At 37.2% G+C, this 21,598-nt stretch overlaps 1 protein-coding gene across 2 annotated transcripts in view; it reads left to right on the top strand.

Annotated features, from left to right (window-relative positions):
- Positions 1–21,598, top strand: part of RSRC1 (arginine and serine rich coiled-coil 1) — a 398,933-nt gene that overhangs the window by 318,573 nt on the left and 58,762 nt on the right. For both annotated transcript variants that reach the window (XM_065943091.1, XM_065943089.1), the window contains exon 7: positions 3,348–3,416. In XM_065943091.1, the coding sequence (XP_065799163.1) occupies positions 3,348–3,416 (69 nt within the window). The remainder of the gene's footprint in view (positions 1–3,347; positions 3,417–21,598) is intronic.

Raw genomic sequence — 21,598 nt, 5'->3', positions numbered from 1 at the left:
GGTTTCTAATCTGAGAGAGAAAACAGCAGATACCAAGCAAAGAGGATCAAGTTTGAGGGAAAGATTATGAGTTCAGTTGTGGACACAGTTTTGAAATATCTATGTGGAAGTATTCAGGAAATAGTTGGGGAAATGTTCTGATTGTCTGAAAAGAGGCCAGAACTGGAGTTACGACAAACACACAGATTACATGTTAGACGACCCACGGGGCGGCTTAACAGCAGAACGCCAAGAAATGAAAGGTGGGTAAAAGAGACAGCAGCCAGAAAAGGCTGACAAAGAATTGTTAGAATTAGGAAAGCATTTTAATAAAGATGTGGTTGGTTAGCTGTTTAAAAAAAGATGGAGAGATGATGACAGGATAAAGCTGAAATAACCATTAGATTTGGCTATGATGGAGTTTGGAGGGACCATTACAAAAGCTTTGGGGCAAAAATCTAACAGGAACAAGAAAAGGCAGTAACTTGGTTGACAGAAGAGTAAATATTGTATAGGATTTGTGAGACTTGAATGTATATACAGTCTGAGGATAGAGAAGAGTGAGTTTGAACCTTGAGAAGCAGAAAGAACCCTAAAGGATACAGAAAGGAATAGTTTCTAAAGCATAAGTGGATGGATTTACTTTTTGAAACAAGGCAAAAAGAAGAGATAAGGAATGATGCACATAAAAATTTAGAGGTAAATGGGAGTGAAGCTGAGACAATATAAGGGAATCAGGGGAGCTGGTGTGAGATTGTTGGCACTTCCGGTGGAGAAAGCTTAGTAAACTGTAGGAAACAAGAACAGAAATCAGCTGTGGATACTGATAAGAAGGAGCAATGTGGAGGATCCAGATAATTTCTAAATCGTTAAGTCAATAACATTTATATACCATTTTGTAGGGAGCTTATATGGCAAAAGTAAAAATGATCAGATGTGTTGGTAGCAGTTTAGCACAGCAACAAAGGAATCAGGGAAATGAGGGTGTTTATAAATGTGGAATTGAAATGATAATCTTGGAGTTCAGGTTGGGTAGGGAAGAAAGCAAAAACAGGAGGGCACCGATAGCCTGAGGAGTTTGGAAGAGCCAAGGCATTGGAAGTTATGTGCAAGGCTAGTGAAAGACATAAGTACTTTTGGTAAATACTCTGCTGTAAAATCCGAAAGGACTGATCGTTAGTTATAAGAATAGATCATACCATTTACCAGTTGTCCTATGGTATCAAATTTTGTGGTTCAGCCACCACAAAATGTGCCACCTTTACAGAATATTAGAAATCTCAGGATAAACTAAGTCATGTCTTGAATGACCATATATTCTTCCCTCTTCACATATAACAATAATACCATAAAGCAGTGAGAAAGGAAAAAAATAATTTGGAATTACTTCCAAATTCCCTTAGTAATCGAGGAGGAGTTTGATCTTAATGACTCAGTTTGAATAAATAAATTTTATTCAAGTGAGTTCATTGATATCCTTTGTAGAGAACATATCTGTATTGATTGTTGATAAAAATTTTCAAATGTGCTTTTAATATTTTTCCATAATTCAAAGTTTTTTTTTTTTTAATTTATACACACAAACACTTACTTTGGAATCTTGATTGACGTCGTGAAGCTCAATTACATAAAATATTTAACCACTGCACAACAGCCCTTTGCAGTTTAAAGAAAACCATATAAAACAATATTCCAATGAATTGCCCAACAAATCAGTAAGAAAGGACAAACCAGCCTAGTGAAATAGATAAATCAGATTTAGGCAGGGTGGTTTATTGAATTTAAATTGTGCCCAGTTGGCCCAAGAGCTATATATAAGCAATCCATCTTACGTTGTTAATGGAGGTTCTTGAAATCCACCTGATGTTTGCATTATTAAATTTCAGTCTAATGAGCTCTGCTAATACATATTGAAGATGGTTGTAAGGAGTAGAATGTGAATCTGAGCGGGATAATTTGAAAGAAACATAAGCTGAGCATTTTACATGACTCAAGGGGTATATCTACAATTACACATATAACCAAAATTGAATTTAAATGGAATTTCTATTATCCTTGTCCTTCTACCAGGGAGAATAAAGTGTAAATGAAGTAAAAGTCTTTAGAGTTACTGGTGGTTTGTTTTTATTATCTAATTTAATAGATTCTTGCAATGATACAGAGTGGCATGAAAGTTTTAATATTTCATGACTTTAAATGCAGTCTTAAGTAAGTATTAAAGCTTGTAAATGGAAACAGATGTCTGTGTAATAGGATATAGCACTTCACAACACCACTATATAAGTTTTATATTTTAAGAAAGTGTCAGTGTTGACAGTGAAGAAAAATCAAACTTTTAAAAAAAATAGTTAAGTATGTGCTGTGTATTTTCTTTAAATTACTCTTTAAGCCCGGTTTTATACTTCAAAAGGATATGTCGATTTTGCATAGGAAAAATATATGCAGCAAAAAATTGAAAAGTAAGTGTGTTTAATTTTTAAATCACTGTTTACATTGCTGTTATCATTATAATAAAGGCTCATCCAAAGTTTAATGCTGGCACAGTTTGATTTCTTTTTCTTTTGACGAGGCAATACTTTTTTTAACTTAATATTTCATCAACTATAATGCTATTAGAGACTTATTTTCACTTAGTTCACTCATCAGGCAGTAAGCTGGCAATAAAGGAGAATCGCTCCTTTGAGACGTTAATGCTTTGGAATAAATGATGTGCTGGAACAGAAATTTAATTAATTTACAGAGTATATTGATAGTCCCTTGTTACTGTGCTGTATATTTTTAATCTTCTCTAACATCTGTAGTAAAATGTTTGAAAACCCCTGCAGTTGAGCAACTAGTAGATAATTAAGTAATAAGGGAAGAGGTTTCTAGAGGGAAAAAGATTCTTTTTACCAAATGCTGTCATAACATGAATAAAGAACTGCTACTATGATATGCAGTGAAAAAAATAATACGCTACCTAATTTGATACTGTTCCAAAGATATGGCAGCTTCTTATATTTAAAATGTGAATTGTAGCTTAACTCTTCTCCAAAGTTTAAAACAGATGCATTTCACTGACAAGTCAGATGACTTTTAATGACCAACAGTTTTTCCCAGTTTTTATGCCATCATTAGACATATGTTGCTTAAATTCATTTTCTTTCTGGTACAGAGATTATGTTGAACTAAGCCTCTAAGATTCTAAATAAATATTGTGAATAATCTGAATAAAGATTGTAAAAGGTATATTTCAGATTTTCAGCCATTTTTTTCCTTCTGGCTACTGCACAAAAAATATGCAATGAATTTATTTCTCCTTCTCCCAGTATTTTCATTCACAATGCAGGCATAAAATAAACACAGAAATTTTATTGTTTTTGTTTCAGCGAAAGCTGATGAAGCATTGAAAGCCAAAGAAAGAAATGAAGAAGAAGCAAAGAGAAGAAAGGAAGAAGGTAAAGACATGTATTCATTTTGTCTCAAAGCAGTCACAGTGAAGAGTCACTATTTGGCGTGATTCTCTGAATAAAGCATAAAACATCATTAAGTGCTTTAGGGGGTACCTCCTGCTACTTTACAAACCTAAACTATGACACAATATTACACGATATTCAGTGTCTTGGACACTGATGTTTGCTAGCGTAAGGTTAGTTTAGAAGCATCCTAGTGATAAGCATCTGGGGCGACAGGGAAGATACAAAGTCATACAGTGGAACTAGTGTGAGTTTCTTCCTTCTAACTTTTATCTTAAGTTATTAAAATCAGTCATAAAAATGGATTGATCTTATGGGTACATTTTGAAATATTTTACCAGTGATGAAGAAAAGTCTCCTTTTCAATAAGATTTTAAATAAAAATGCTCTTAAGATGGAGCAATAAATTAGGAAATGTCAGTTATAATTCAGATTAAGAAATTCATCATAATTTTTGTAGATTATTTCCTTGAATAGCATTGAAGCCACCCCCTAAAAATACTGCACACAGAAATCTAACACATTTTTATCTCCCCTAACAAACTGTGTTTATCCTTCCGTTTGCTGTGATGCATGTGAGTGAAAATTGTACATTTTTCATTCTCAGAGGCTTTATATATACTGTCGTAAGTCGCAGTGCTTAAAGAAAGATCCAGGCAACTCTTTCTCAGTCAGTTAAGTTGATGATCCACTTGGACTGGTAATCATATCACTCTGTTGGCTAATTAGCAGAGTAACTAATTCTTCTGTGAGCTTTCAAGGAGTTGAAGCCTGATAATGTGTTCCAAAATATTGTCTTTGAGTCAGTTCAGTTCAGTCGCTCAGTCGTGTCCGACTCTTTGTGACCCCATGAATGGCAGCACGCCAGGCCTCCCTGTCCATCACCAACTCCCAGAGTCCACCCAAACCCATGTCCATTGAGTCGGTGATGCCTTCTAACCATCTCATCCTTTGCCGTCCCCTTCTCCTGCCCTCAATCTTTCCCAGCTGTTGTCTTTGAGTGCTACTGTCTAAATCTGAAAATTGAGAAATTTTCATAATGCCTTCCTTTTACTATGACAACCACAAAAAATTTACACCTCGAACTTAAAATTAGAAGCTGAGACCTTATAGAACCTAAAATGTTTTAGTATGATGATGTAGAATTCTTAAAAGCACCATTCCATCAGAACCAAGCCCTCAAAACAGGGGGAAAAAAAAAACAAACTGTAGATTCAAGTGACAGAACCCTGCAAATAAGTAGATTCAAACTAAATGTGTATCCAGAGTTCCTACCTTGACTCCTGCAGGTCCTAACTTTATGCTCTTGTCCTAGATCAACTAATTTTATGGGTGTATTGAAAAAAATGAATGAATTCTGCTGGTAAAAATCCTCATTAGAATTTTCTTTTGGCTTTCTTAAATGCACATTTTGGTTTTGTTCATGGAAACAGTCTGATTTCAGTTATGCTTATGGTCATATGTAGTACAAATAGATATAATACTAAATGTAAAATAGTCTAAGCAGACTGTAATATTTCAGTACTGCTGTGTTATGTGGTATTCTGATCAATGTAACTAATTAATGACATAATAGCCCTTATAAAACATTGTGGTGCTATAAATTTCAAGTGTGGCACTTGTTATCAGCCAACACAGTAAATATATATTGCAATAGTTATTAGTCTAATTCCATTAATTCAAATCTTAATTGGAGTCATAACCAGTTGAAAGCAGATGACATTGATATGGTAACCACGGATATTGAAATTGTTGGGTGATTTATTGTTATGAAAAAATATATAATATGAATGCTTCCTCTAGTAACTGCTTCTTCTGGAAGCTTTCAAGGAATTGAAGCCTGATAATGTGTTCCAAAATACTGCCTTTAAATGCTGAAAGAAACTTTTTAAAATTTCAGAGCCCCTTGGGTACACGATGACGATTGATATTTCTAATAGTCTGTCCTTTTTTTTCCCCATTAAATTAGCTCTAAACATCTTTTAAAAGATTTTTTTTAAGAATATGCTGATGGAAATTAGCTGTCTGACTCAGGGAATTCAAATCAGGGCTCCATAACAACCAAGAGGGATGGGATGAGGAGGGAGGTGGGAGAGAGGTTTAAGAGGGAGGGAACAGAGGTATACCTGTGGCTGAGTCATGTCGATGTATGGCAGAAACCAACACAATACTATGAAGCAATTATCCTTCAATTAAAAATAAATAAATTTAGTTAAAAGAATTTAAGTAACTATAGATACTTGAAGGTAATATTGTAATTCTTTTGAGGATATTTTTTCACTTTGATTTTCACTAAGCCAGCTGACCTTGCGGAGAAGGCAATGGCAACCCACTCCAGTGCTCTTGCCTGGAGAATGCCCTGGACTGGGGACTGTGGTGGGCTGCCGTCTCTGGGGTCGCACAGAGTCGGACACGACTGAGGCGACTTAGCAGCAGCAGCAGCAGCAGCTGACCTTGCACTTAGCCTTTCCCATTTCAGTACCCGCGAATTGTTAGAAAAGCACCTCTCTCCATTTATAGCTGTTTTAATTAGCATCTTTATAGGCCTGTCATTCTAACCAGAGTATAAATTCTAGGATTGTAGAGGATTTAGTATCCACAGTGCTTAACATGTAGTAGATATAGTTTTTTAATTACTGCATAAATGAATGAATGACCAGTTTACCTTTCCTTCTTTTAAATCCATGCTTAAGTAACTTATCCTGAGCTTTAAGTTGTTTCCAAATAACATCATGGAAAGTGTAATCTAACCCTGTTAGTTCTTTACGCTAAGACAGGCCTTCACTCAGACAATTCCTCTAAAGAGTTACAACTAACCAAAAAGAAATCAATGAATTTCAAAATGCTATCAATATTTGCTAGTATGGTCTTGCCAAGTTTTTAACCTGAGCTAACTGAATTTTCTGTGTATCCAAACAAAATGTGGGGAAATGATTACCACAAATATTGAAGAAAAATTCTACTGGTAAGGCAACCTATATGACGCTAATGTTAAAAGATTAAAGGTGTGTTTCATTCAATATGTTTCCTTTGCCTGTATTTTGTGAATGAAAGTAAATTATTAGCCAGATTTTTGCTGTTGTTAGTTTCCAGAATTTTTTTCTTGTGTGTTGTCTAGATACTTGAATGCTATCAAGTTAAGCTTCCCTGAAAATGATTAATGCATAAGCTACGTTTATTTTATTTCATATAATTAGTCCAGCTGCAAATTGAAACCTGAGATGCATCTGTATATGTATGTGTGTATATTTCTGCATCTGAAAGAATATTTCTTTTATTTCTAACCCATAAGCCGCTAATAATTCAGTCTATCACATCTCTTATACAATTCATCCCTTAATTTCTCAGCATGCTGATATGCAGCACATGGTTGAAAGCATTCTTAAAATGTAGATAAATGTGATCCGCCCAGCTCCCTTTATCCATTCTCTGTCATCTCAAAAAATGATTGTATTAGCATAGCAAGATCTGTGCCTTGCAAATACATTCTGACTATTATGCAGTCCTTTTCTTTGAGTGTTCTTAAATCAATATCATAATTATGTTTGCAAGTACTGTATCCAAGATGAAAGTCAGGCTACTCACTGAAACTTGTCCAGGGTGACTACTTTGTCTTCCACTCTTTAAACAGTGAGACCCCATTTAAACTGCCCTTTGTGGTCCTTACACAGCCCAGTTGATTTTCTATGTATTGAATATCACTGTATATTTACATAAACTCTCTTTTTTTTTGAACCATTTACTCTCCAACTCTTTCCATTTTTGTTAAATTATATAAAGGTTACATTACTTCATTCAGCAATAAATTTGGCTTTATAGTTTCCTTCTTTAAAAATAAGTACTTTTTTTCTAATTCTGTATTATATTTTAGGAAAAATGAAATCTTTCAGTTCAGTTTTCCTTCTTATTCTTTGACCTAATAAATGTTTGGCTTTCTTTTTCTCTCTCTGTATTTGAAAATGTTTTGACTAATATATACTTAAAAATCATTCATTTCAACTTTTCTCCTTTTGATTTCTTTCTATATTATTGAATGCTTGAGTATAACTGCTCAGGTTTTCTGTATTTTACCTTTAGTATGCACTTAAGAGTTCTAATTATGTTTTAAATCCATTTATAAGCATTATTGTTTTTCTGTACATTTTGATTTCTAACATGAATTTTATTTGTGGCATAAGTATGAGTGCATGCACACTCAGTCCCTTCAGTCATGTCCGACTCCTTGCGACCCAATGGACTGTAGCCCACCAGGTTCCTCTGTCCGTGGGATTCTCCAGACAAGAAAGCTAGAGTGGTTTGCCCTGCCCTTCTCCAGGGGATCTTCCCAGTCCAGAGACTGAACCCATGTCTATTAAGTCTCCTGCATTGCAGGCGGGTTCTTTACCCACTGAGCCAACTGGTAGGCCTGGCATAAGTCTATTGATTTTTAAATTGCACCTCCTGCCCCCCTTCCATGTGTTTATTCAAAATAACTCTATCCATTTGTTAGTTTTCTACTTAAAATATTTGTGTTGTTGAAAGTTTTAGGCAACCCATTCTAAATTATTTGTGGAAATGGTAGATAGTGATAATACAAGCATAATAAAAGTAATTCAAGTGAAGACTTAGAAGAATCCTCAATTCTCATTTGTATACATTGAAATCCATCAAACCTTTTCCATGTCTACTTGACAAAAAGTAAAATAGATTAGCCTTAATTTCTTCTTTTCTGTTGTTGTTAATCCTTTAGCAAAGCTGGGGGTAGAAAGTACTAGTAATGCAAAAGAAAAAAGGGGGTTCTGGGCAATGTTCATATACTTTACATATTTTAACTCTCTTAATCCTTATGAACTCTGTGTGGTTTGTGCTATTATCCCCATATTGTAGGGAGGATAGGAAACGAAGGCTTAATAACTTGCTCTATAGCTAGTAAGTAGTGAAAACAGTGCACAAGCCCATTCCCCCTCTTTAAACATCCTGCATCCTTACAAGCAGTGTTAAATATAGTCTGATTTAAATTGCTCGCCCTCTATCCTTTGCTTTCTTCTCTTGATCTCACCCTCTAACTCTTACGTGCTTGTTTACTGTTTTTTGTGTGTCCTCAGATAGATCTGTACCCATTTTATGTTGCCTCATTTGGGTTTCTGGGACTCCAGAAGGTGCAGTTCTCCAGTTAGAGGCACAATTTGTCAAGGCATCTATGTACTTTTCCCACAGTCTCTACTTGCTTTTCTCCCCAGTGACTGGCTGGTCAGTGGGAGACACTCGTTTGTCAAGTCCACAGCATCCTTGAGAGCCTGGACCCAGAGCCAAGTCTCCCCTCTCTCAGAGGTCCTGGCTTCCCCATGCTCTGAGACCCCTAGCACGAAGCACACTTGACACCATTTCGCGCCACATCCCGAGAGAACTGTTACAATCCCTCTTTCCCTCCACGCTGGCTCCTTGCCGAAGACCAGAGAAGGTGAATGTTTGGGGCTCTGAGGCAACCTTTCTTCCTTCTGGACACCCATTATAAGAAGGTTGGAGTGAAGTTAGAAGGGATAACAGGCACAAGAATATCATTTAGCAGTCATTTTTTATACAGTTGGCATGCTGACATAAGTAGGTTAGATAGAAATAAGGATTGTCCTTCTAGCTCTCTCCTGAATTGGCTGCACATTGTAATAATACATAGTATGATTTTCTTCTTAGGTGCAAAGAAGAATTTGAAAGTTTACCACCCCCACCCCCATCTTACTTTATTAGATAGTTCCATTCCAAGATTTTAAATATCCCTTTAGGAAATTTGTATTCCCATGTATCAGATTTAATAATTCTACATATTTCATAATGTATTTTTTATATATCTGTATAGCCTTTTAACACACTAGCTCTAATGTTAGAGAACTGCTTTCTTTAAGAGGGAAATTTATCTGCTTAGCTAGGGTCCATTGCTTTATTTCATATTTTTATCCCTCAAGTTCTTATTTAGTCTAAAAATCACTCAAGAACAGTCTGTTACTTAGCCTAGTCATCTGTCTTATTTCCCTCAGCAGTGATTTGTCCTTTATTGTCCACTTGATTCCTTGTCTGCAAGAACTGGATTGTTAAATATTTTAAATGTTTTTTTTGCATATAGTTTTATCTGTCATGTTTACATGACATCAGCTATTTTTTCCTCAGTTTTGACACGTCCAATAAATGTGTGATGTGTGCTAGTTCATTTTTAACTAACTTTTTAACAGTGCAAAGGGTTCTTCCTTATAGCTCACTAGTAATGTTTGTGCTTCATATGCACAACTGTACTCTGTACAGGCTTGGAAGCCAATCTAGATAACATTTTACTTATTTTCATTAAGGTGTTCATGTATACAAATGCAGATGCACTGATACCTATTTAACCATTTTTAGACTTCCAGTGAATGACCATCATGTGTTTGCTTACCAATTTAAATATTTCTCTGCTCTGCACACACAAATTTCAAGACCAAATGAAAGCTACAGCTTTCTTTTCATCCAGCTATTTTCACTACAAATTAAACATTAGAAAGCTGACATACATATTGAATGTCCACAGATGTGTAGTCTGGAGGAAACCTGTGGAAGCCATTGCAATATAGTTCAGTTCAGTTCAGTTCAGTCGCTCAGTCATGTCTGACTCTTTGCAACCCCATAAATCTCAGCACACCAGGCCTCCCTGTCCATCACCAACTTCCGGAGTTTACTCAAACTCATGCCCATCAAGTCGGTGACGCCATCCAGCCATCTCATCCTCTGCCGTCCCCTTCTCCTCCTGCCCCCAATCCCTCCCAGCATCAGGGTCTTTTCCAATGAGTCAGCTCTTCGCATCAGGTGGCCAAAGTATTGGAATTTCAGCTTCAGCATCAGTCCTTCCAATGAACACCCAGGACTGATCTCCTTTAGGATGGACTGGTTGGATCTCCTTGCAGTCCAAGGGACTCTCAAGAGTCTTCTCCAGTACCGTAGTTCAAAAGCATCAATTCTTCGGTGCTCAGCTTTCTTCACAGTCCAACTCTCACATCCATACATGACCAATGGAAAAATCATAGCCTTGACTAGATGGACCTTTGTTGGCAAAGTTATGTCTTTGCTTTTTAATATGCTGTCTAGGTTGGTCATAACTTTCCTTCCAAGGAGTAAGTGTCTTTTAATTTCATGGCTACAATCACCATCTGCAGTGATTTTGGAGTGCCAAAAAATAAAGTCAGCCACTGTTTCCACTGTTTCCCCATCTATTTCCCATGAAGTGATGGGACCAGATGCCATAATCTTAGTTTTCTGAATGTTGAGCTTTAAGCCAACTTTTTCACTCTCCCCTTTCACTTTCATCAAGAGGCTTATATATATTGCAATATAAGGAGTCAATTATACTGTAGTGGAAACAGCCCCATCTTTTTGTAGCTGAAGTAAGAGAATGAGGTTCAGAGTCCTAGCCCTGCCATTTACTGGTTCTGTGACTGAGTCTCTTAACTTCACTGTGACTCTAAAGTAGCAAAGATAATAAAAATCTATTTAGAATTGTTAGAAATGCATAAAGTGTTTAAAAGTCATTTCATAACTCCATAGGACTGTATAAATATAAATTTTCATTACTCAGAACTGCAGTACAAAGAGTATCATTCTTTTATTATTCATTTCTTTTATACCTTTTATCAATTTAAAAAATATACCGACTGTCTGGTACATACTGGGTACTGTTTAAACCATATGAAGAGAGCAGTGAAAAAAGAAATTGAGGCCCCTACATTGGAAGAACTCACACTGTTAGAGGAAGAAGACACAAACATGACAGCGATGAAATACAGTAAATTCAAATAAGGATAGTAATGTTTTCTTATCCTCTGTATGGTCTTAAGTGGTCCCTTTAAGCCCACTTTCCCTGTCTGTTAATAAATAAGGATGAAAAAATAAATAAGAATGATAATCTCTCTACCATCTAAGGATGTGGTTGTGATACAGTAGATATGAAACCATTTTATAGACATTATAAAATCGTAGTAATTGCTCTTTTAGTATTAATTTTTAAAATACTTTAACTAGCTCTCTTCAGTGATCCATAAGTGAAAAAAGGAAATCAAAGTGAAAAATATAAGACCACATATCGAGATTTATGGGACAAAGATGATGTGGTAGAATGAGCTTATTTGAACTCACCTTCCTCTGAGAACACAGAAAATCTGGTCAATATATTAAAAGATATATTTGAAGGCATGAGAGAGAGGCTAGAGGAAAAGTATAGGTCCCTCTTTAAAGAAAATAATGTTAGCACAACAGCTGGAGCTAGGTTTCCTCTAGAAATTATTCCAGTAGTAGCATTCTTAAAAAGGTGATATCAATTCTTATAAAGGTCACTGAAAAGCTAAGAATCTGAGCAGAGCTTTTGAGAGCTTCATGAAGCTATAGAGACAAAATCTAGAGTTGAGGGCTCGTCAGGGAAGGGAAAACTCTGATAAAACCATCAGGCTTTTGGTTTGGATCTTAGTAAATTATTCCCTAAAAGTAAGTATGAACCAGAAATAGTCAGGCATCCATGGGGGCTGAAGCCCAGTTTTGAATCATCTCAATTCCTGATTGAATTATGATGAGTCAAGGTTGCCAGTGCCCCTAGCTAATTACCAAACCATATATAAACCTTTTCTGGAAGAAGGTAGCGTTATCCTAATCCTCGAATTATCTTTACAATTGTTTCTGTATGACATCCGTTAAGAATCACCAGGCATATGAGAAAACAAGACAAGGTGAAGAACAATGAGAAACAAGAGATCAGAGACACAGCAGTCAGTAGGGACAGATTTATGGAGGATCAAGATAATTGAGTTGTTGATGCAGATTTTAGCATTACTCTGCTTAATATATTCATGGAAATAAAAGATGATACTGAGAATTTTAGGTGAGAAATGGAAACTAAAAAAGTAAAAAGAAAGTATAAACTGAAAAATACATTAATTGAAATCAAGAACTTAGTGAAGACTTAAGCTTAAGACTTAAGAAAAAGGGAATTAAAGAACTGGAAGATAGATTAGAAGAAAAACATCTCAAATGAACACTGTTTATTATGTCTCTAGAACTTAATTGTCTACTAGTTGCAAGATTGTACCCTTATAACATCTCCCAACCCAAGCCCCTTGTAACCACTATTTTTATGAGTTTGGCTCTTTGGGGTCTTCCCCGGTGGCTCAGTGGATAAGAATCCAGCTGCCAGTACAGGGGATGTGGGTTTGATCCCTGATTTGGGAAGATTCCACATGCTGCAGAGCAACTAAGCCCGTGCACCACAATTACTGAGCCTGAGCTCTAGACCCTAAAAGCTGCAACTACTGAAGCCCGTGCACCTGCCGCCTATGCTCCACAACAAGAGAAGCCGCCACAATGAGGAGCTCAGACACTGCAACTAAAGAGTAACTGCTACTTGCTGCAACTAGAGAAAGCCCATGCAAAGCAACAAAGACCCCAAAATGAGTAAATAAATAAACGAGTTTTGTATTTCACATATAAATGATATCATATACTTTTTGTCTTTCTCTACTTGACTTATCTCAGTCAGATAGTGTAATGAACTCAAGGTCCTTCCATGTTGTCACAAATGGCAGGACTTCTCTCTTTCTTGTGGCTGAATAATATTTCGTTGCATGTATATAAATCACATCTTTTTTATCTATTCATTCATTAACAGGCACATAGGGTGTTCGTGTATTTTGGCTGTCAGGAATAATGCTGCAATAAAAATGGAAATGAAGATACCATTTCAATATTCTGTTTTCATTTATTTTGGATATGTGCTCAGAAGTGGAATTTCTGGGTTATATGTACTATTTTTAATTTTTTGAGGAACCTCCTTACTGTTCTCCATAGTGGCTGAACCAGTTTACATTCTCACCACCAGTGCACAGAAAAGTTCTTTTTTCTCCCCGTTCTTGTCAACACTTGTTATCTCTTGTGTTCTTGATTGTCGCCATTCTGACAGGTGTGAGGTGCTACTTCAGTGTGGTTTTGGTTTTCATTTCCCTAATGATTAGTGATGTTAAGCATCTTTTCATGTACCTACTGACTATTTGGCTTTGGAGAAATGTCTACTGAGTTCCTCAACTCACTGAGGAACTCATTGACTCCTTTTTAAATCAGATTGTTTTTCTCTTACTAAGTTATATGATTTCCTTATTTTATATATACATATATATTGGATATTAATCCCTTAGCCAATATATGGCTTGCAGATATTTTCTCCCATTTTATAGGTTGCCTTTTCATTTTGTTGATTATTTCTTTTGTTGTATAGAAACTTTTTAGTTTGTTACATTCCCACTTGGTTTTTACTTTTATTATTTGTGCTTTTGTTGTCATATCCAAAAAAATTATTGTCGTGACTGTATATATTTGTCATATATATTTATGATTGTTATATCTTCTTGACCAATTGAGACTTTAGTTGACATTATGTTCTTTCTTTGTTTCTTGTTAAGTTTTTTTGCTTAAAGTATTTTATTTGATATAAGTACAGCCACTCCTGTTTTCTTTTGGTTTTTATTTGCATGGAATATCTTTTCCATCCCTTCACTTTGAGGCTGTGTGTGTCCTTAGATCAGAAGTGAGTCCTATAGACTTGTAGTGTATAATTGGGTCTTTTTTTTTTTTTTAATCTATCCATCCACTTCGTGCTTTTTGATTGGTGAATTCAATCCATTTACATTTAGAGTAATTATTGATAGGTGAGGACTTTCTACAGACTTTCACAGTGGCTCAGCAGTAAAGAATTCACCTGCAATGCAGGAGATGCAGGTTCAATCCTTGGGTTGGGAAGATCTCCTAGAGGAGGACATGGCAACCTACTCCAGTATTCTTGCCTGAAGAATCCCATGGACAGAGGAGCCTGGTGAGCTAATGTCCATATGATTGCAAAGAATTGGACAGGACCAAGCAGGTATGCATACAGGGACTTACTAACACCATCTTATTGGCTGTTCTCTGGCTGTTTTGTAGTTGCATTGCTTCTTTTACCCTCTGTTTGCAATTTTCCATGATGGTTTGCTCTATTTCCCCTTCCTTTCAGTTCAGTTCAGTCGCTCAGTCATGTCCGACTCTTTGTGACCCCATGAACGGCAGCACGCCAGGCCTCCCTGTCCATCATCACCTACCAGAGTCCACCCAAACCCATGTTCATTGAGTCGGTGATGCTATCCAATCATCTCATCCTCTGTCACCTCCTTCTCCTCCCGCCTTCAATCTTTCCCAGCATCAGGGTCTTTTCCAGTGAGTCGGTTCTTCACATCAGGTGGCCAAAGTACTGGAATTTCAGCTTCAACATCAGTCCTTCCATGAACACCCAGGACTGATCTCCTTTAGGATGGACTGGTTGGATCTCCTTGAGTCCAAGGGACTCTCAAGAGTCTTCTCCAACATCACAGTTCAAAAGCATCAATTTTTCGGCACTCAGCTTTCCTTTTAGTCCAACTCTCACATCCATACATGACCACTGGAAAAACCATAGCCTTGACTAGACAGACCTTTGTTGACAAAGTAATGTCTCTGCTTTTCAATATGCTGCCTAGGTTAGTCATAACTTTCCTTCCAAGGGGTAAGTGTCTTTTAATTTCATGGCTGCAATCGCCATCTGCAGTGATTTTGGGGCCCAAAAAAATAATGTCAGCCACTGTTTCTACTGTTTCCCCATCCATTTGCCATGAGGTGATGGGACAAGATGCCATGATCATAGTTTTCTGAATGTTGAGCTTTAAGCCAACTTTTTCACTCTCCTCTTTCACTTTCATCAAGAGACTCTTTAGTTCTTCTTCACTTTCTGCCATAAGGGTGTGTCATCTGCGTATCTGAGGTTATTGATATTTTTCCCGGCAATCTTGATGCTGGCTTATGCTTCTTCTAGCCCGCATTTCTCATGATGTACTCTGCATATAAGTTAAATAAGCAGGGTGACAACATACAGCCTTGATATACTCCTTTTCCTATTTGGAACCAGTCTGTTGTTCCACGTCCAGTTCTAACTGTTGCTTCCTGACCTGCATACAGGTTTCTCAAGAGGCAGGTCAGGTGGTCTGGTATTCCCATCTCTTTCAGAATTTTTCACAGTTTATTGTGATCCACACAGTCAAAGGCTTTGGCATAGTCAGTAAAGCAGAAATAGATGTTTTTCTGAAACTCCCTTGCTTTTTCAATGATCAAGCGGATGTTGGCAATTTGATCTCTGGTTCCTCTGCCTTTTCTAAAACTAGCTTGAACATCTGGAAGTTCATGCTTCACATATTGCTGAAGCCTGGCTTGGAGAATTTTGAGCATTACTTTACTAGCATGTGAGATGAGTGCAATTCTGTGGTAGTTTGAGCATTCTTTGGCATTGCCTTTCTTTGGGATTATAATGAAAACAGAACTTTTACAGTCCTGTGGCCACTGCTGAGTTTTCCAAATTTGCTGGAATATTGAGTGCAGCACTTTCACAGCATCATCTTTCAGGATTTGAAATAGCTCAACTGGAATTCCATCACCTCCACTAGCTTTGTTTGTAGTGATGATTCCTAAGGCCCACTTGACTTCACATTCTAGGATATCTGGCTCTAGGAGTGTGAGTGAATATGAGTGATCACACCATCATGATTATCTGAACCCCATAAACAGTATGACAAGGCAAAAAGCTAAGACACTGAAAGATGAACTCCCCTGGTCAGTAGGTGCCCAGTATGCTACTAGAGATCAGTGGAGAAATAACTCCAGAAAGAATGAAGGGATGGAGCCAAAGCAAAAACAACACCCAGTTGTGGATGGGACTGGTGATAGAAGCAAGATTTGATGCTGTAAAGAGCAATATTGCATACAAACCTGGAATGTTAGGTCCATGAATCAAGGCAATTGGAAGTGGTCAAATAGGAGATGGCAAGAGTGAACATCGACATTCCAGGAATCACTGAACTAGGATGGACTGGAATGGGTGAATTGAATTCAGATGACCATTATATCTCCTACTGTGGGCAGGAATCCCTTAGAAGAAATGGAATGGCCACCATAGTCAACAAAAGAGTCCAAAATGCAGTACTGGGATGCAACCTCATAAACGACAGAATGATCTCTGTTCGTTTCCAAGGCAAACCATTCAATATTACGGTAATCCAAGTCTATGCCCTGACCAGTAATGCTGAAGAAGCTGGAGTTGAACGGTTCTATGAAGAATCTACAAGACCTTCTAGAACTAACACCCCAAAAAGATGTCCTTTTCGTTATAGGGGACTGGAATGCAAAAGTAGGAAGTCAGGAAACACTTGGAATAACAGGCAAATTTGGCCTTTGAGTACAGAATGAAGCAGGCCAAAGGCTAATAGAGTTTTGCCAAGAGAACGCACTGGTCATAGCAAACACCCTCTTTCAAAAACACAAGAGAAGACTCTACACATGAACATCACCAGGTGGTCAATACCAAAATCAGATTGATTATTTTCTTTGCAGCCAAAGATGGAGAAACTCTATACAGTCAGAAGAACAAGACCAGAAGCTGACTGTGGCTCAGATCATGAACTCCTTGTTGCCAAATTCAGACTTAAATCGAAGAAAGTGGGGAAAACCACTAAACCATTCAGGTATGACCTAAATCAAATCCCTTATGACTATACAGTGGAAGTGAGAAATAGATTTAAGGGACTAGATCTGATAAACAGAGTGCCTGATGAACTATGGACAGAGGTTCATGACATTGTACAGGAGACAGGGATTAAGACCATCCCCAAGAAAAAGAAAGGCAAAAAAAGTAAAATGGCTGCCTGAGGAGGCCTTACAAATAGCTCTGAAAGGAAGAGAAGTGAAAAGCAAAGGAAAAAAGGAAAGGTATACCCATTTGAATGCAGAGTTCCAAAGAATAGCAAGGAGCGATAAGAAAGCCTTCCTCAGTGATCAGTGCAAAGAAATAGAGGAAAACAATAGAATGGGAAAGACTAGAGATCTCTTCAAGAAAATTAGAGATACCAAGGGAACATTTCATGCAAAGATGGGCTCAATAAAGGACAGAAATGGTAGGTACCTAACAGAAGCAGAAGATATTAAGAAGAGGTGGCAAGAATACACAGAAGAATTGTACAAAAAAGATCTTCACAACCCAGATAATCAAGGTGGTGAGACCACTCACACTCACCTAGAGCCAAACATCCCCTTTCTTTACCTTTTATGAATCTACTCTAGTTTTTTCCTTTATAGTCACAATGAGGTTTATATAAAACATCTTATAGGCAAAACAATCCACTATAAGGTGATAGCAACTTAACCCTCGTTGGAAAAGACCCTGGTGCTGGGAAAGACTGAAGGTAGGAGAAGGGAATGACCGAGGATGAGATGGTTGGGTGGCATCACCCACTCAATGGACATGAGTTTAACCAGACTCAGGGAGATAGTGAAGAACAGGGAAGCCTGGTGTGCTGTAGTTCATGAGGTTGCACAGATCAGGGCACGACTTAGCAGCTGAGCAACGACTTAACCCTGATCACATACAAAGCTTCACCGTTTTAGTCTCTCGCTTTATAAATTTGATGTTACAGTTTACCTCTGTTTATATTATGTATTTTGACAAGTTATACTGTAGTTATTTTTAGTACTCATTTCCTTTGACCTTTATATTTAATATAGTTAAATGTTTAATATACCACCCTACTACAAAATTTCAGGTTTCTGAAATCTCACTATTTACCTTTACCAGTATGTTGAATACATTCGTATGTCTTCATGTCACTAATTAACATCCTTTTTTTTTCATCTTGAAAAGCTCCTTTAAGCACTTTTTGCGAGGCAGATCTAGTGGTGATATACTTCCTTAGCGCTCCTTTTTTTCTTAGCTTTCATTTGTCTAGGCAAGTCTATTTCTTCTTCACATCTCAAGGATAACTTTGCTGTGTAGAGTGTTCTTGGCTGGCAGGTTTTTGTTTTGTTTTGTTTTGTTTTGTTCCCTTCAATACCTTGAATATGCCATTCTGCTCTTTCATTGCCTATAGAGTTTCTGCTGAGAACTCTGCTGATAGCCTGATGGGACATTCCTTTGTAGGTTATAATGTTTGATGTTTTTTTGTTTTTCTCTCCTCTCTGGCTGCCTTCAGAATTCTCTTAATCTTTGATTTTTGACAATTTCATTGTACTATGTCGTGGATAAAGTCTTTTTGTATGGAGGATGGGGTAATCTGTTCCCTTCACAAACATGAATACCTCAGTCTCTCCCCAAGTTGGGGAGTTCTCAGCTATTATTACTTTAACTAAACTTTCTACCCCCTTTTTCCTCTGGAACCCTAATCACTCTAATATCTGTACATTTGATGGAGTTCCATATCACGTAGGCTTTCTTTGCTCTTTTTCCTTGTATTTTCTTTTTTCTCTAATAACTGTTGTTTCAAAGTTCCTAACCTCTAACTCACTTATTCTGTCTTCTGCTTGGTCTACTGTAATATGGACGCTTTCTGTAGTAGTTTGTTTTTGTTTTTTTTTTTTTTTTTCATTTCATCCATTTAATTCTTCAGCTCCAGAATTTTTTTGTTTTGTTCTTTTTTTAATGATTTCTGTCTTTTAAATTTCACATTTGTTCATGTATTGTTTTCTGATTTTGTTGAATTTTGTTTCTTTGTTTTCATGTAGCTCTTTGAATTTTTTCAAAACAACTGTTTTGAATTCTATATCAGATCACAAAATTCCAATGTGCTCAGTTATTGGAGGATTCTTTTTACCTTTTGGTGGTATGTTTCGTTGATTTTTCATTTTTATTGTAGTTTTGTATTACTGCTCTTGCATTTAAAGTAGCAGACACCTTCCAAAATCTTTACTAGTTGCCTTCAGATGGAATATACTGGGTTTTGGTCCTATTATATCTGGAATTTTCTCTGAACTTGTATGGATACACCTGCTCCTTACTCTCTCTTGTTGTAGAATCCTTAGGCTTTTATGTTTTCTCTCATTCTTACTGTTCACCAGGCTGCTTGCTGGAAACTGCTCTTTTGCTTTCGAAGATGGTGCTATAGCTCGTTTGTGATTTCTCCCTTGTCCACAGACCTGGTCTGTTTTTCTGAGAGCACTTCATTCACCAATGAATGAGCTCTCATTCGTTTACCAATGAATGAGCATGCTTGGGAGTGCACACAAGGAACTTCCCCCTGAAGTCCTGAATGCAGTCGCCCATAACTGCAGCCCTCTCATGCTCTCTGACATCCCTATCTGCCTCTTTCCTGATTTCCCTCCTCCAGAGAGTCATGGAGCTCACACCTCAGTCCTCTGGGTGCTGCTGCTGAAATACAGGTTTCTGCAGCTGCAGTCCCCACGGCTCTGGAGGCCGAACACTCACTCGCTGCTCTCCGTCTCCGTCACGAGAGAAGTCGGTGCCGGTTCAGGGGTGAGTGTTGCCGTGAGTGAGGGACAGCCCTGGCAAGCTCCTCTTTCTGTCTCCAGTGCATCCAGGCTCTTTTGTTTCTCCAGCAACATGCTGAAATCTCCCCTTGGGAAAGCTGGACTTCTACAGAATCTCTCTCCGGGGGCTTCTCCTCAAGTCTCCAGGTTTTCCCAGGCTGTGGCCTGGAGGAGTTGTGGTAGATTCTCCAGCTGCTGTTGGTTTCACATCCATAATGAGGTCTGTCTGTTACCAGATACACAAGTGGGAAGAGTCTTCCCAGGCCCTTTGGCATTTGGCGCTGGATTCTACAGCTCCCATTAAGGTGCTTTCATTCACGGATGGATGCCTGATTAGTTGTTTCACAAGATGGGAGGACATCTTATGCTGCTGATATCATTCCTCAGCCCAACAGCAAATGTCATCCCAAGGCTAGATAGTGAGATAGTGGATAACATTTTCAGTGAGTTATTTTGATGAGTTTTTCTCAAAATAATGAGAAAAATACCCAAAAATATGTAGGTCACAATTATTACTTGGTAAATTACAACTTCCTTTTTATTTTAAAATTTTCAGCAAATCACCTTTTGTGTATCAGTTTCATTGTATGAAGGGTAGTGATACCACAGAAATAAGTGATTTTATCCACCTGTTCCTTCTTATAGTTACTATCCAACAAATGTAGCTTCTTTTTAATGACAGTTCTTGGCCATGATAGTAGTATGTTATCTACACAAAAGATGTTTGTCCAGTTGAAGATGGATCAATTAATACTGTGCTGTTTTGAGACTTATACTGCAGCATCTTCTCAGGAAAATGAAACAGTATGGAAACAATCTATAAATAATTATAAATATAAACCTGCTTTTACACTAGGTTTGAAAGATCTTCACTTTATTGAGGGGAAAACTGATGTTTACTTGAATAAGCTAGCAACACTATCTACATGTCAGGTTACCTTACATTTAATTTTTAGCAGTAATAATGAGACATATCTATTTGCTGAAGATCAAACATAAGCCAGTATGCACACAGGAAGAGAAATTAGCAAGTTAGCAGATTAGCAGGAATCAGGTTGTATTTAATATAAGAATGATGATGGCTTAGCCTAAGTAAGAACTCTGCCTTGATTATAGTATTAGTATTTGGAAACAGTAATTACCTGTTAACAGAAAACAGATGAAATGCAAATAATTTTTGCAACTTACAATTGTTAATGTTAGTAAGGCTCAAGTTTTTTTCTTGGGGAGGAGGATACCACACTCAGCAGCATGTGGGATCTTGGTTCCCTGATCAGGGATCAAACCCATGTCCCCTTGCAGTGAAAGTTCGGAGTCCTACCACTGGACCAGCAGGAAATTCCCTCAAGTCTTTCTAATACCTCTAATGATGTCAGTATATGTTTACTATTTGCTCTAATAAAAGAAATATGGCCAAAATCTAATTAGAGTGTATAAATGTTTATCTCCTACAGCATACCTTATAATCTGCCTTCGACCATAAGATGTATGGCTGTAACATATTCAGAGATAAATATTTTAAGGGCATTAAATTATTGATTTCACGTTAATCAATATGTATAATAAATAATGAAGTTGGGCCTAGTTTCTAAATAGAATATTTTATCCTCCATATATTTTATTTCTCAAAACATACTTGTAGGCTTACTGGCAGACTAACAAGCTATAATCCTGCTCTTAGAAGTTCAGAATAGACATCCAAGAATAATTCTGTTACCAAAAAGTTTTACAGAAAATCAACCTCCTTTTTCTCTACTACTAGAAATATATTTATGTGATATTTTTACTGTACTTGACCTTTTCTGAAAGTATATATA

The sequence above is a fragment of the Muntiacus reevesi genome, chromosome 8 (assembly GCF_963930625.1).
Source record: "Muntiacus reevesi chromosome 8, mMunRee1.1, whole genome shotgun sequence".
NCBI classification, from domain to species: Eukaryota; Metazoa; Chordata; class Mammalia; order Artiodactyla; family Cervidae; genus Muntiacus; species Muntiacus reevesi.
This window is presented reverse-complemented; position numbering and strand designations above follow the sequence as displayed.